At 43.3% G+C, this 16,164-nt stretch overlaps 1 protein-coding gene across 1 annotated transcript in view; it reads left to right on the top strand.

Annotated features, from left to right (window-relative positions):
• Window positions 1-1,633: 1,633 nt before the first annotated feature.
• Window positions 1,634-16,164, top strand: part of nav1a (neuron navigator 1a) — an 82,886-nt gene continuing 68,355 nt past the window's right edge. The window contains 3 exon segments of the mRNA XM_080468657.1: window positions 1,634-1,690; window positions 4,965-5,833; window positions 6,320-6,411. Coding sequence (XP_080324783.1) covers window positions 4,971-5,833; window positions 6,320-6,411 — 955 coding nt within the window. The 5' untranslated portion in view covers window positions 1,634-1,690; window positions 4,965-4,970.

Raw genomic sequence — 16,164 nt, 5'->3', positions numbered from 1 at the left:
CACACACACACACACACACACACACACACACACACACACACACACACACACACACACACACACACACACACACACACACACACACACACACACACACACACACACACACACACACTCTCATCCAGCTAATGGAGCGGTCTGTCTTTGCTGGCTGGGCTTATATTTCACCAGTGAGAGGGAGGTAGCACAGCCAACAGGTCCATTACTGAGAGAGAGAGAGAGAGATAGAGGTTGTGATGAAGGGGGGGGAGCAAAAAGCAAGAGAGGGGCGGGGATTGGGCTGCAGGCGTACTGCGGCAGCGGCAGAGCGGCATGACGTGATAGAGGAGTGGAATGACGGACACACACACACATAGATGCACATGCTTGCTGCTCCAAGGCCAGACAAGCAAAAGTGGGCTGAAGCACAGCAGAGACCGAAGCAGCATACAGATCGGACACATACTCACTTGCTGCGTTGTATATAGATGGAGTAGCAGCACGAATAACAGGGTGAGTGAAGCTTTGTGCTCTTTTGGGATCATACTTTACATTCCTGTACAGTTTCAAGTGTTGTGTATTTGTTTTTATCTCTGATATGTTGTCCTGTTAATGTTTTAATTTATTGTAAATTCTAGTGGTTTTGGTCTACTTGTCTCACATTCAGAAGTAGATCCTGAGAGAGAGAGAGAAAGAGAGAGAGCTTAAGTGGGATGAAAAGATGGGGGGGTAGGGAGGGTATTCGATAACCAGGGGTGACACGATCGGCTCTCTCTGATTCAGCATCACCGGAGCGGTATGACTCAGTGTAGCATCCATAGTGATACACACTGTAGTGTGTGGTACGTGTGAGGAAGATCACCCCAGAGTGTTGACAACGCGAAGGAATAATGGAGGCGCGCTGTGTGAACTCACATGGGGATATTTATGGCGATGGTAGCTCCGTTGGGCTCGATCCTGTTTAGTTTGTGGGTGTATGTGTTTGTGTCACTGTCCCAGCTTCTATAATAAGTGCTGTCAGAGCAGGCGTGTTTGTGAGAACCACACACTTTTTTTTCTGAAGTAGTGAGTGATTCATGCCCTCTGTAGAAATATTGCAAGACTCGAGTGCTGAGTTCTTCATGTGGTTCCACTGTGCTGCACAGAAAAACTTCAGGACAGCAGATTTTTTAAGATATTTGTTATTTTCAGTGAATAAATTGTTCATTGTGTGGCATCAAAAATACATCAAGTCAACATCACACGTGTTGGACTGGATTTCAGGCTGTCACTGAGAATGAACATGTGTCATTGTGGGTCACTTGAAGGCCATGAAAATTTCCATTTGGGTCAGTGACTCATGATAACATAAACAGTCTCATTGTTTCAAAAAGACATCTGTCCCAGCGCGCAGGACGTGAGCGAAATGTTGCTTTTCTGCCCAAAGATGAGAACGCTGATTTCATCCAAGAAAGTGACTTTGAAAGTGAGTCACAGCGTGTGGGGAGTCTCTGATTGGCTGAATGTGGCGGTTCTGCTTGTCACAGCTTCCTGTCTTGGGTGAATGGTGAGGGTCCGTGAGCCAATGGGAGAATGGTGGTGAGGATGCAAACGTGATCCAGGAAAAAACAGCCCATTGTTCCTGGGACGTCGGAGAAGTGTGACCTCCCTCCCGCCGGCTCCGGCTGCTCGGCCTAACGGCACACTTCAGGATCCCGGGCCCCACTGACAGGTAGGATGTGAGACATCAGCTCTCTGACATTTCCTCCAGGACTTTATAGACTTCAGGTGGTGTTATCTCCCTCCCCTATTATTTAAAAAAACAAACCTGCCTTTCTAGGAATCTTTTATAGAATATTTATGAGGCGGTTTCACCACTGGGTGCCACTAGCACATTGAGCTGTGATTTATGACAGCACATTAACACTGCTATTTTGGATTCTGTCATTATGGGTGTAAAAAAAAAAAAAAAGTCATTTGTTGTAGCAAACTGTGGTGACACACATAAACATTGGCATTGTCCTTGAGTTCACAGACAGAGAGAGGTCTGTGTTGCCACCACATGTATTGATTTGGGGATGAGTCAGCGGCTGTTCATCACAAGGGTGAGCGTACGTGTCTGTGAGAAAAGGGGGCATACATGTTCCTTTTGATTCACACTTACAGGAACTCGGTTAAGTCGGAGTCTGTCATGGGACAGAAGAGCTAAACCAGGGTAATGTCATCAAAAAGTTTCAGGCAGACTGCCAACGCTGCCACGTAATCTCTCTGAGAAAGTACAGCTGTGATCCTGCCGTCCTCTATGGCAGCAGTGGAGGATGATTTTGATCCGCTTACACAGTTCACCTTCTGGATAACTGGAGAAAACTAATTTCAAAGAATATGAGGCTCGTGTGGAAAGAAGAGAGACCCTCTTTCTTGTAGTTGGACTGAATATCCAGCAGATGTCAGCACCTCCAAGGCAGAATGACTGTGCGGGAGACGCCAGATCAAGAATACGCTGAAATTATTCACAAATTTCAAACAAACTCCTCTCTGATTCTCTAAAGGCACAATATAAAAAGCCATTTCATTGATCTTTATGTGTTGTCGTATCAATGCTGAAGTTAGAAATCTAACCTGGTCATTACATAAAATCGTACATTACTTTACCTTTAAGGGGAAATATAGAACTGTATTGACAGTCATCTAATCTCTTGATGAAGAACAAGTATGAAAATAGATTAAGTGCCTCGGTATCGGATCACATGTGAAGAATAAGCACAGTAAATATTAGACTTAAGGTCAAAGAGTTAACAAACCAACAGTGTGCCTATTGAGAAGGAACTTATGTAACAGGATGATACAGTAAGATCTGTGAAGCCTGAAGATAACCTGAACACATGACACATGTACAAGGAGTTAGTGCTGATAAAATATCTCGAAACAACTCATCAGCGAAAGACTCGGACGTGAAATTGATTTAACGATCCTTCACCTGCACACAGCTGTTGGTTTCTGTCAGCAAAAGTATTTTCTCTTGTTCTCACGTACACACACGTGTCTCATCATCAGCAGCTGATGTGGCCAGCAGTACTAGCGGTACGACCCCAACTGTTCCCGGGGGGGAAGAGTCAATTTCCATACAGATAGGCCGAGAGCCGGACTGCACCTGTGCTCCTGGAAAATCCCGGCAGGACTTCTATCAGCCGGAGAGAAGATTCTGATGCTTATTAGTGGAAAGGAGAAAGGGACAGATCGGTTTACAGGAATGAGGAATTGATGGATGATCACATCTGTTTGTGTTTACCTGCTGCTCCATGCTCTGCAGGTCTTTATAAGCATCTGTCAACAAAGACGAAGCATGACTCGCATTTCTAAATATTCTGCGTCAGCGTGCCTGAAAGAATCTGTTTTTCAATTTTTTTTAGATCATATGGTTTTTTTTTCTGCTGGAGGGTTAAGTACAGATTTTTTTCCCCCAACAAAATTGCACTAGTGTGTGTGTTGTGTTGATCCTCATGACACTATGTGCAGCACCGCGATTAGATGCGCTGTCAAATAATCCAAGATTTCATCCTCGTGACTTTGACGGCTTAATTTGATACGTCGCTGTTTTACCAAAGGCAGCTTCTCATCAAGTCGTCTGGCAGCCAGATTTCTGCTATTTAAGACGGGGCAAGTGGGGTTAAGCACTAAATCCACACATTTTCAGTGTGTGTGTCTAATTACAAGAATAACATGTATTTGTTAAGCTTTTCTTCAAAACTGAATGGAAAAAAAAGAAAAGGAAAACATTACTTTAAATGTGTCTGTATATGTGAATGTGAATGGCTCTGTAGTTACTGAAAACAATGAGGAGTATCTAGAGTGAACTCAGGCATTGAGGACATGTGAAATCTGCACAGAAAGGCCCTCAAACCTATAATGTGAGAGTGCCAACCACTACACCAATTTTCAGCCAATGTCAATTCAAAAAACAGTACATGTTGTAAAAAAAAAAAAAAAAAAGACATTAAAACCTCTGAGAACTTTTTGCGACTATTCATTTACATTGTAAAATTAATAAAATTTTACAGTTAAGTCATGTGCGATTTTAACATGTTGTGATAGAGAGAAAATCTAATCAATCTGCCCCACTTAGAAATTATCCTTCTCCTTACACACACACACACACACACACACACACACGCACACACACACACACACACACACACACACACACACACACACACACACACACACACACACACACACACACACACACACACACTGTTTCCCCTCCCTTCGCTGCCTCTTTTCCAACCTCAAAGCCTCCCGCCCTCTTTCCCTCCAGCAGAGCAACACAAGGCAGCAAAATAATGACAGTTCGTGAAATGCTCCTTTCGATTCAAATGGGCTTTGACATGAGAAGGCAAAAAGAAATGTAACTTTTATCCTCGTTCTCTGAAGGGTTTTTGTTGCTCTGTAGTGGGACAAGGAGGAGTTTAATGAAAGCTGTGATTACCTGGCCTACGAGGAAATCAGGTGAGGATGGTCCTATTCTAAAGCAGGGTGCTTGATTGTGATGATGTAGTTGAGTTTTTTTTTTTTAAAAGAACATTATGGTCTTAAGGCTACTGGAGGATGTTTTTTTTGAACATGTGTTTGTCTGTGTGAAAAGCAGTTTGTGCTTTTCGAGCTCTGGCAGGCAAATTTGATTTCACAGGCGTTCCTTGTCTCGCTGAAAATAAGTTCAACTCGTGGTTTTACCATGACTCAGTTCGTCATATGTGCCTGGTCTCACATTCCTTCACTCTGTGTCCAGAACAGAAAATACTTGCTTGACTGATTAGACTTGTCTCCTGTAAAACTTTAACCCGGGGTGATTAACAAATTAATGGATAACCACGGATTTTGGGAGGTTTTATGAGCGGCGACCTCGTATGTTTACAGTGGAGGTTTTGCCTCAGTGGTCAGGTTTTTGATGTCTCTCTCTCTCTCTCTCTCTCTCTCTCTCTCTCTCTCTCTCTCTCTCTCTCTCTCAGATCACTATGAGTGGGGGAGTCAATGTGAAGTCGGCCCCACGTGGGCCTCCCTCGTCAGGAATCCCCCTCCCCCGCAGCCTGCTGCCCTCCTCCCCGAAGGCCGATCCACGCCGCCGCCGGGCCAGCGATCTGCCCAGGCCGTCCACGCAAACCCCCAAACACACGCCCACGCACACACCCGCGCAATCTCCCTCGCTTCGCCCGCGAAACTCCGGCATCCCGGGTTCCGCTTCCAGAGACGTCCTGAAAGGTCAGCTCCTCCAGCGGACCGGAGCTCCACCTGCTCCCCAGGTATCCCGATCCGCCTACAGCAGCCCGTTGACCCAGCGCAGAGCGCCGCCGCCGCCTCACTCCAAGGACACGTTGGATCTGAAGAAACTTGGTGATGGTCCGACGCAATTTCAACGTGACGGCAACAGTAACAAAAGCACATTCACCAACAAGAATCAAACATCTGGAGGCAGCAGCCTGCTTCCGCCGCTGCATTTCAGGAGAGGAGACAACTCAAACACGGTCACCGAGCCACATTTCACACCAGCAAGAGAAGAAAAGCCACCAGAGAACCGGCCACAGCAGTCCGCCATGGTCAACAACGGTAATATTCGGCCCTCTCTCACTCAGTCAGGCTACGAACTCGCCGTCAGAGGTCGAGGCGTCTCCTCTAGCGAATCAGACGAGGAGATGGGGACTCCTGAGGACAGCAGCGCGGCCTCCTCTCCCGGTGTTTTGCCTCTTCCCCCCATCACGTTCACCATGCCCGTGATGTCAAAGGTCGCTGGCGATGTGGAGGATCACAGCTTGTACAGAGAAGTCCCGCCCGCAGAGATCCCCCGAGTCAACATGGCTACCGTGGCGCCTTTCAGCTACAGGTAACGCAATTCAGCGTCAGAGGCACGAAGGCACACCGTGTTTTCTGGAGCAGAGCTGATCGTTAAAGTGTCTTCTTGACTGCCTCTGGCTGCCTCAGTACACTTCTACTTTCACAAACCCACACATTGCCCCTCATGAAGCAATAAAAGAGAAAAAAATATATGTTTTTCAACTGTAAATGTTAGTGTTTTATGTGTCTAATGTTTGTCAGTATTTCAAAGTTTTTAATAAAACAAATAAAACAATAAAAAAAATAAAAAACAAGAAATTTTCAAAAATGTTTATTTAATTGCAGTGAATCGAATACTGAGATGAAAACTAATTCAGTCTTAAATAAAATGATGCAAATTCATATAAAATCTGTTGTGTACTACTGTAGTAGTGACTTTATGTTTAGTTTCTGTGCAGCTCATTGTTCTATATTCTACGCCTGGTATTTGATCGTAATCATTAATTTTGAGATGGTTTGCACGATGTGTCCACAGGCTACACGTACAAGAGAGCGACCTCTCCCTGGATGAACTGAGTGATTGCTCATCTGGATCCATCGAAGTCTGCTGTGATGACCTCACACCAGGTTAGACTCACTCATGCATGAGTACATTATTAGCAGACATAATAACACTTCTAATTTCTCTGAGTTTCCCGAGATGAACAATGATGAGTCTAGTTCAGGCCGAGTTTGAGGGCGCCAAGAGGCCAAGTTCCTCTCTGGCCGGTAGGCATGATGTCTGCGTTCCACCAGACGTATTCACTGCGACGGAGTCATAAACAGGACATGCCAGCAGCTGAACTTTAGGTCTCATTGTGGAACCTGAATAGACTCAGTGAAGACCAAGGGACAACCATTCTTTGTCCAAGTGTGTGTCTTGTCTGTCACACTGCTGTTCCTCAGCCCTCAGGAGCCATGTCTGCAGTTAGGTGCTGTGTGTGTGTGTGTTAGTGTGTGTGTTAGTGTGTGTGTTAGTGAGTGTGTCTCAGCCTCGGGCTCTGCTGACTGCAGTGGTTCCCCGATGAAGAGAGATGTGCTCAGGATGCTGAGATGAAGGACGATGACAGTCGTGATGTGGGTCAGTAATGGAATGAAGTGGGGCTCCTCTTAACTCGCTGCCAGGCAGCATTACATGCACATTGATTTCCACTTCATGTACGAGCTGTTGAGGAGTTCAAACCCTTCCTCCCTGTGCTCGCTCTCTCCTCCCTGCTTTCTTACTGTTCTTTCCAACTTCTTTGACCTAAAAAGCCGCAGTCCCAGCGTGCATCCCTCCCCTCCCCTCCCCCGACACTCTTGAGCAATGGTTTGCGTTGTACCACAGCTACAGTCATGCATTGTGGTGGTCAGCCTGACTCCGAGGATGCGGGCATGTTTCAGTGATATGACTTTATCAGTGGCTTGGTGATTCATTCTTTTCGATGTGATGTCAGTTGGGTCACGGGATCGCCCGACTCGCTTTGAAAAAGTGCTGTTCCAGAGTCAGTGTGGACAGAGCTTTAATAATCCCTGAAAGCTTAAACTGAGAAAGAATTTTCAATGTTTCACTAGAAATAAGCAGCCTGACATAGGACAGGATCAATATTAAGAATTGTAATAAATTCTATGGATCTACACCAGTTGTTCCCAACGTGTTTTCCCCCTCTTCAATTTCTGCGAAACATTACAGTTAACCCAAGCGAAATTATTTAGAAAACATCAGTGCAGGCAAACCCCTCCTACACGTCCTGACCACATCTCTGCAACCATTTTCACTGTCACCCAAACCTAAATGGAATTAAAATCTCCATTTGAGTAGCTGACCTGTTCATATACAGTATAGCCTGCGTGGTTGTCCCATTTGAAAAATGGTAGTGCTGCTATTGTTCACAATTGGATATATGTTTGACACTAAAATAGTATGTAATCATTATTACATGCTGACACACTTTATTTTTTGTTTTAGCAAAGTTGTTTGAATGGATTGGTGCTGACTGTCTGTCAGCATTGATTTGAAGGATTTTGCTGACCGATTATATAATAATGGACAATAACGTACATGATTTTTTGCCAATTTAGATGTAATAAAGCCAATAATGTAATAAGTTGCTAATGGTATAATATAATTTTGCGATAAATTTCTGAAGTTATTATATCGCTTGCTCGTTAGTCCATTATTGAAGTACTGCACAAAATACGGGAATACATCAACATGTCAGTATTCCTTGAAAATAAGATATTTTATTGCAGTTTTTGTTCAGTCTGTATATGAACAATAGGCACAGTGGATGGCATAGTTGTTATATTAATTGAAGATAAATATTGTGCAGTATTCTCTCTATTTTTATGGTTATTTGTTTTCTCTTTTATTAACATTTTTGTCTTTAATACATTTAAAATGGACAATTATTACACTATTTGTTGGTTTTAGCAGATTTACCATTATTACATTACTGATTGTAACAATCTGATTTGAATTAGTTTAACCCTTTGAGGACCGTCCTGCCCAATCGGGGCAGGTTTGGATTGTATATATTGCTGACCCAGTATTCCAGAGTACTTTTATACATCAATTTTAAATGTATTTTGCACATTTTATTTGTGTGTTTTGATGAAAAAGGCTATAGCACCAGCAATTTCATTATATATCACTCATATAATGACAAATAAAGCATTCTATTCTGTACTTCTTTTTTAGAGGTTTTCATATTTTTCACTATATGTTTATTATAACTTGTTTTGAAAGCCGGCTTTCTCTATGAAACAAATGTTATGTTAATTTTATAATAGAAATACGACCCCTGAAGTAATGAACAATGAGCATCAATCAGTTTTCTAGAATTTTCTACCTTTTACTCCATTTGTGTACGTCCAATACAACTCCACTGGAGGGCTTCTTGTGCTCATTCCATTTGTTATAATCCATCAAATAAGAATATCACAACACATTGCCCATCTAGTATCTAGTATTTCTGTGATTATACATACCCAAATGCCAAACATTTGGCTATGTATAATCAGAGAAAATCAACTCAAAATAGGTGGCCCTAAAGAGGTTAAACATGAATACGATTTCATTCCCAGAAAGAAAATAATCTATAATGATAATCTCCTCATCCTCTGAGTTGAGAATGACTTCTACGCTGTACGATATAAGAACAAAAATAAAGTCAGGTAAAAGTACAGTTTAAAGGCTTAAGCAAATTTATTAATTTGCTTAACCAAATTAAGAAATCAGACAGTTAAAGAGGTCAGTTTCATATGTGGAAAACACTGACTTCAACTGAATCAAATTTAAAAGATCTCCTTGGAGAAAGAGTCTCCGAGTCGTTATACTTAGATTACCTTCCCTGCACACAAACAACATATTGAATTCAGACATCTGTCCTTCTCAATATCGCTAATTGGTTAAAAATATATCACACTATAATTACTTCAACATTTTCTTATTTTCCTGTTTGGTTAGTGTAAAAGCGTCTCCCAGGATAAAGCTCTTTGCACATAAACCTTTTTGGAGGTTTCAGGCAGCTGCTGGTGGAAAGGGGGGGATGGGACCTGGTGGTGGGCCTGCCCCGGTCTTTAAAAGCCTCTGGCTGTCTTGGGGTGATGCTTGTGGCCTTGTAATTGGTCCCTATCAGGCGTTAGAAACAGAACCAAAGCGTCCTAAACTCCTCTGAAGCTGCATTTACATGGAGGGTGGGCTGACGCCGTAATAACTGTAATTTAGGGAGCAGAGGAAGGGAGGGAAACATGGTGGAAGGCAAAGAGGAGAGGAAAGTGTGTGGGGGGGATGAAACAAGACAAAGGAACACAGTCGCTTGATGGATTTTATTTTTGTGTGACAAGAAACTGGAAATCACTGAGATGAAAATTCAGGTCGAATGGTGCTGAAATGTTTTGATGCTGTGTCTTAATTTAGGAATACTTCTCCCGAGAGCCACTCCTCTTAAACCTTAACGTTTTCCATATGCGTGCGTTGGAGTAGATTAGATCAGCGGTAACACAATCAGCTCACTACATCTTCTAAGTGGGTTCCTAATGAAGACCTGAACATTCAAAATGACTGTCGCACCATGTGCACTTTCAATTAGACCGAAGACCTTTCCGACCTTGCCGTTCTCCAGAGAGGTGTGTTTGTGCATGTGTCTGTGTCACACCATGCGTGTCTATGTGTGCTTGCGACAGTACACAGATGGTGTTCGAAAGATAAATGTGATGTGGACAGAGGATCATTTTTCATCTCTCGGCAAGGGTACGGCCCCAAACTCCCTCCAGACGCTGACGAAGTCTGTCAGTTCTCTGCGGCTCGCAAATGCACACATACACTCAAGTGCTCATAAATGTGCCATGCAAAAATACGGTATCGTGCGACTTGGCGTGTACATTAGGTCAAAATATGCTTCGAGCAAAGGATGCAAGACGGCACACAGCGTGTGAGCCACAAATTCAACGACAAGTACACGTTATAAAGGTTTGAGATTGACATTTTGAGATACATCTGTTCCAGTCCGGAGAAGATATTTTATGTTTCTGAAGGCAATTTAATGTTGAAATATTCATTAGCTTTGCTGGATAAAGATTTTTGATGCAATGAAGCAACAAATCATTTTCTTAATCCATCTATCCATCTTCTATACAGCTTAACAAAACGTATGATCACAGCCTTTACCAATTTTACACACTCACAGTCCACTATCAGAGTTACAGTTAACCTAAATTAGTGCAAGGCAAATATGAAAGTATTTAATTCTATTAATTGTATAATTTTCAGCAGTTAATCCCTGAAAATGTGCAAAATTCAATCAAATGATTTCAAAAGTAGTTATCATTTGGTTTAACAATAACGAGTACAATGATGTGTATTAAAAAGTAGTGTTACCTTTGAACAGTGGAAGTTAATTTATTTTAAAGAAAACAAAAAAATTATATTTGGCAATAATCTAGTGTGTTATAGAAAAACAAGTTACCTCAGAGAACAACAATCATGATACCACATTGTAGGCGTTTCCCTGGAAATAGGTGGGGACTAGTCTTAAATCCGGGATTTGATTGGTGTTATTATGCAAAAGATTGTCAGGCGAAAGCAATGAACTATGTAATTTAATGTAACATATAAAACCAGGAAACATCTGAGAATATCAGAAAATGTATTATCTTTATCCTAAAAAAATGTATTCCGTGTATTCCCAAAAATGTATTATAGTTTGAAAAACCCATGCGAGCTTTGTAAAAAGCTTTGAACAGTACTTAAGTGTCTGGACTTGTTTGGTTCTGGAGCTCTACGGCACCCCTGCACATGCCCCAGATGCCAATATAGCTCAACATCTCACCCATCCTGCTTGTATGTGTTATCAGAGCCAATAAAAGAAAACAGTGTCACCCTGTGAAAAAAGAATCACTGTCAGTGTTAATAAATTCAGTGTGTTAAAGTGGGAGTAAAACATTAACTTGTCCACTTAGTTTTGGACTGTGGGAGTAAACCAAATGAACCCATTAAAGCCTGGACTTGAACCTGGGATGTTTTTTACTGTGAGGAGAGAATACTAACCACTACTGTTACAATCACTGGTAACGCAGTTCATTCTGCACACAGGATAAATGCTTCACGATGGGTGGCAGAGACGTGATGTTGTTGCACTTTTTAAATCCACATTCAATCCAAAGTAGTTCTGCATTTAGAGAAGTACTTTTGAACCCCCTTGGTGACCAGACTAGGAAAGTAATGAAGGTATGAAATCAGCTTGCAGTTTATAGAAGTGATGCTTGCCATCCCATTAAAGCCCCTGGAAAGTCTATTGAATAGCATTTGATAAACCGGACTGCATCCACTCTTAGACAGTGCGTAATCCTCTTTGGCCAATCTAATCAGGGCCACATATGCTGCACTGGCACCCGGCAGTCATGAGTGGTTTAGTAGCTTTAAGAAGATGATTAGAGATAAGAATGGGATAGATTATGTCCCCGTTTATCACTAAGAGTGAGGCAGCCATCACTGTTTATGGTTTAATGTCTATATTTGACCTGAACTTTGACCTGTTGAGAGTCATGTACTCTAATGCCGAGACAGCTGGAGTGATGGCTCAGTTATTGCTTTTGTGGTTTAGTGCGGAATTTGATGGGGAGGATATCACCCAAGTGAGGGGAGGTGCATGTATCAGATGTGCCTAATCCATCCATCCATCAGCAGAAAGACACACACATATATAAATATGTATATAAATATGTGTGACTAAACCTCCCAGAATGCACAGAAAAGCTCTTTTTCTCAATTTGCCTCACATTGTGAGAGCCTGGTCATAGCAATGTGTGGAGACATTGCCTTTCTCCATGCCCCCCCCCCCCCCCCCCCCCCCCCCCCCCCCCCCCCGCCCAGGGACATTTCCTTACAATGCAGGGGAGACACAGTAATGCACAGCTGCATGACAGTGGAGGAGGTGAAGGAGGAGAGGACGGAAAGGGAAGGGTGAATAGAGGAATGGGTGACTGAGCGCTCACTCGGATCCCTCCCGACCTATGGGGTGACTCCCAATCGGGGAGTCCAGTTTAGTCGTTCATGTGTGTAACCTCTCTGTGGGACCACACACACACACACACACACACTTGCACACACAGAGGAATGGAGTCACATAGACATCTATCTTTCAAATTAATAACCCATGGAGAATCTAGCACACATTCACATATTCACTCCAATATATTGACACTGAGTTTTACATTCTATATACGTGTATAGTATCCCCATGTTTACACTTTACCTGGCATTTATACACATGTAGTATTTTATATTTCCTACCAAAACAACGCACATTTTGACATGCTGATAATCCGTTGTTGCTGTATGCACACCACGCTGTAACCAGGCAACCACTCTCCGCAGCAGAGCATTGTGGGATACCCTTGGGAAGTGTGCTGAGAATGTCAACACTGGGGCGTTTGTGAGGGAGCGTCTGCAAAGAGTTCCACTTTTAAAACAAACACAAATTCATTCTTTACTCGTACTTCAAGGTTTTCTGAATGGCAGCCGGTGTTTTTCGACTCGGCGCTGCCGTGTGAGTCACGATGAGTGTGCGACGGGGAGAGAATGGTGTTTTCGCAGGATTAACTGGCGCTTCGGGAAAAAAGAGTTTGCGTGGCTCATGCACTAACACTGTTGTCATTGACAGCTGAATTGCCCTCGTGCTTTAAGCCAGTGAGTCACGCTTGTGCATCACCAGCACTTTTGTTGCGCCGCTCATACAATTAGGACTCAGACAAGGAACTTTTGTGCGGTATGCATCAGCCAGGGTTTTGTGTGTAAACAGGACATGGAGAGCTGTGTCACTGTGTCGCTGCAGCACCAGTGTGTGTGTGTGTGTGTGTGTGTGTGTGTGTGTGTGTGTGTGTGTGTGTGTGTGTGTGTGTGTGTGTGTGTGTGTGTGTGTGTGTGTGTGTGTGTGTGTGTGTGTGTGTGTGTGTGTGTGTGTGTGTGTGTGTGTGTGTGTGTGCCGTCCCTTGAGTATGTGTGTCACAGTCTGGTATTCTTCATCGTGTCCTGTGGACCCTATGTGTAAGCGTGTTAGCGGACATAAGCAATCGTAGCAGGAGAGCCGAAGCAGTGAGACAGGATATCCCTTCTCTGTCTTACAGGCTTCCTTTGCTCCTCTGGCACGCATGCAGAGATCCTTCCTCACCCATACTCCTCCTCCTCCTCCTCCTCTCACTTTTCTCAGAGCCTTTCTGAGTTTTATTTTTACATTCTTCCTCTTTCCCCTTCAACGGTTGTATCTAGTCGGATTCATCGCTATCGTGTTCCGACTGTTGTTTTCTTCATCTTCTACTCTGTCACACACTTAACTTTTGCACCCTGCTCACACTTGTCTCTACATTAAAACAACTACTCTTTTCTTGTACTTGCACACTCAAAAAAAAAGTAAAACAAGAGGAACTGAGAGGGAGTGGGTGAAAGCGAGAATGCGTGCCATCTGCTTCGCCGATTGGGAGCCATTCCTCTTTAAGTTTTAGGCACTGTGATTCAGTTATTTGCATCCAGATCTGCTTTTGCTTTCCTCTTCCCTCACAGCATTTTCCCTCTCAAAGCAGCATACCTTGTCTCACCGCGTAAACACGCATCCAATGGGTCACACAGTGTCTGAGAGTGTGTGCGCTCCAGAATACCATATAGTGGTGAATTTGTTCCAAACTGTTTAGAGATGCTAAGGCAAATATACTCATGCAAAGCAGTGAGACACTGCTGCTTTCTGTCTGTCTGATATGTCTCTATCTCTTTTTACTTGGCTCTCTTACCTTTACTTACCTTCTCTTAACCGTGGTTTTAAGTTTTTATGTGTTTGCCTGTCATCACAGCAAATTTCCCAACGATTAAGCCACACACCACAAATCTGTAACAAACTGAATGTATAAGGCTTCTATGCGTAGGCACTGGCACTCATCACACTCTCAAACTGCCCGTTTCTCTGAAGTTGGGCCAGATTGCTCAGGTCAGTCCAACACCCTGCACAGACTGTGTGCTCTGTGTGCTCTGTGTGCTTGTGTGTGTGTGTGTGTGTGTGTGTGTGTGTGTGTGTGTGTGTGTGTGTGTGTGTGTGTGTGTGTGTGTGTGTGTGTGTGTGTGTGTGTGTGTGTGTGTGTGTGTGTGTGTGTGTGTGTGTGTGTGTGTGTGTGTGTGTGTGTGTGTGTGTGTGTGTGTGTGTAGTTCCAGAAAACTAAGCTGAAATACAGGGAAAGAATATACAGTGCGTTTATATCAGCCATATATTTAGGTCATTAGACTGGGGAGCCAGAAAGACGAGCACCGTAACAAACAAGTGGCTGTGTGCCGCCAACACTCGCTTGACCTGTGTGTGAAAATGTGCTTTCAAGAGCTTTGACAGAGTCGCCTTGTATGTGGTCACTCGCTTTTGGTTCACCTTAATCCCTCATCAGGGAGATATAAGAGCTGACGTACAGCACCCATTAGCCTTAAATTACATCTCTCACCCCCACCACTGGACTGCTACCAGCCCCAAGAGCCCCCATAACTGTCACCATGCGGCTCTGGCTTCAGTGTGGCATTACCACCTCAACATTGCTCGCTTATTTACTGTAGCTGCCTCTAATTAACGACTATGGCCTTTACATAGTAAAAAAGCAAACGTATGCCTGCGGTTTTGTCTGTACTCAGCTCCTGTATTGCACACACTTATTACAGACCAAATTGATGTCAGACTGGGGAGAAGCATGCTGTGCACCCAACTCAATGCACGTTGTTGTCATTTTTAGGTTTTAGGTGGCGCCACTTTGGGTACTGTTGAAAAACGAGTTAATTTTGAAGTACTTTTCAAATATTAAGGCTGGAATGCGAGCAGACAGGACATTGCTTGTTTTCACTCGGGTTTAATGTCAACTGATTTATGCAAATGAATCAGAAAGCAGAAAGTTCAGGACCAGTGCAGTAAGAAGTGTGCAGTAGTGCTTGTGCAGAGAAAGTGAGTTACACCATAAACACTCTACCAGATACAAAAGACCTGCATGCAGACAGGATACATTAATACTCAAGAAAGCAAAATATACTGCTGCAGTTGTATAGATTTTATTCAGTCATAATGGCCTTAAAATCAACTTTTTTTACTCTGTCATGACAAAATGTAATGGAAATAAAAACCAATGAGTAAAGATTCATCTCTTTGTATTTCCGGCTTTATTGGATATCTACCCAGCATTTTTAGGAAGAAAAATAATGGAAAAATAATGCGGAAAAAAAAAAAAAGGACGGGGAAATATAAAAAAAAAAAATTATAACATGAAGAAATTACCCGCCGATTGAGCTGGGATGTCCAGAGCGATGAAATGCTAAATGTGCCCAAGCTAACTGAGCCTCTGGACTGGAGCTTTGCCTTCTCATCGCTTGTCTCATCAATGTGACACACTCACTGAGAAAGACCCACACACACACACACACACACACACACACACACACACACACACACACACACACACACCACACACACACACACACACACACACACACACACACACACACACACACACACACACACACACACACACACACACACACTCATTCTGATGCGGGGGAAGCTGGACACAAATATAGACACCAGCATTCATTCACACACCCACATGTGCATGTGTGCTCGTTTTAAAAGTCACTAAGGTACCGTAACAGTGGTGCTGAGCGAGGATGTGATGAGTCTATACCCTGCAATCGCCTATACATCTGTATTAACCAGATACGGTTGACGGCCGGCATATTGGAAGGAGGGAAAGGAAGCGAGGAAATGAGAAAAAGACTGATGGAAATAAGTAGAGGGGTAATCTGAGGCAGGTGGGGGGTTATATGATGATCATTTGAGGTCTGTTGGC

Source organism: Lipophrys pholis (genome assembly GCF_963383615.2).
Source record: "Lipophrys pholis genome assembly, chromosome: 8".
In the NCBI taxonomy this organism is placed as follows: Eukaryota; Metazoa; Chordata; class Actinopteri; order Blenniiformes; family Blenniidae; genus Lipophrys; species Lipophrys pholis.
The sequence above is the reverse complement of the archived record's forward strand: the minus strand, read 5'-3'. Positions and strand labels throughout refer to the sequence as shown.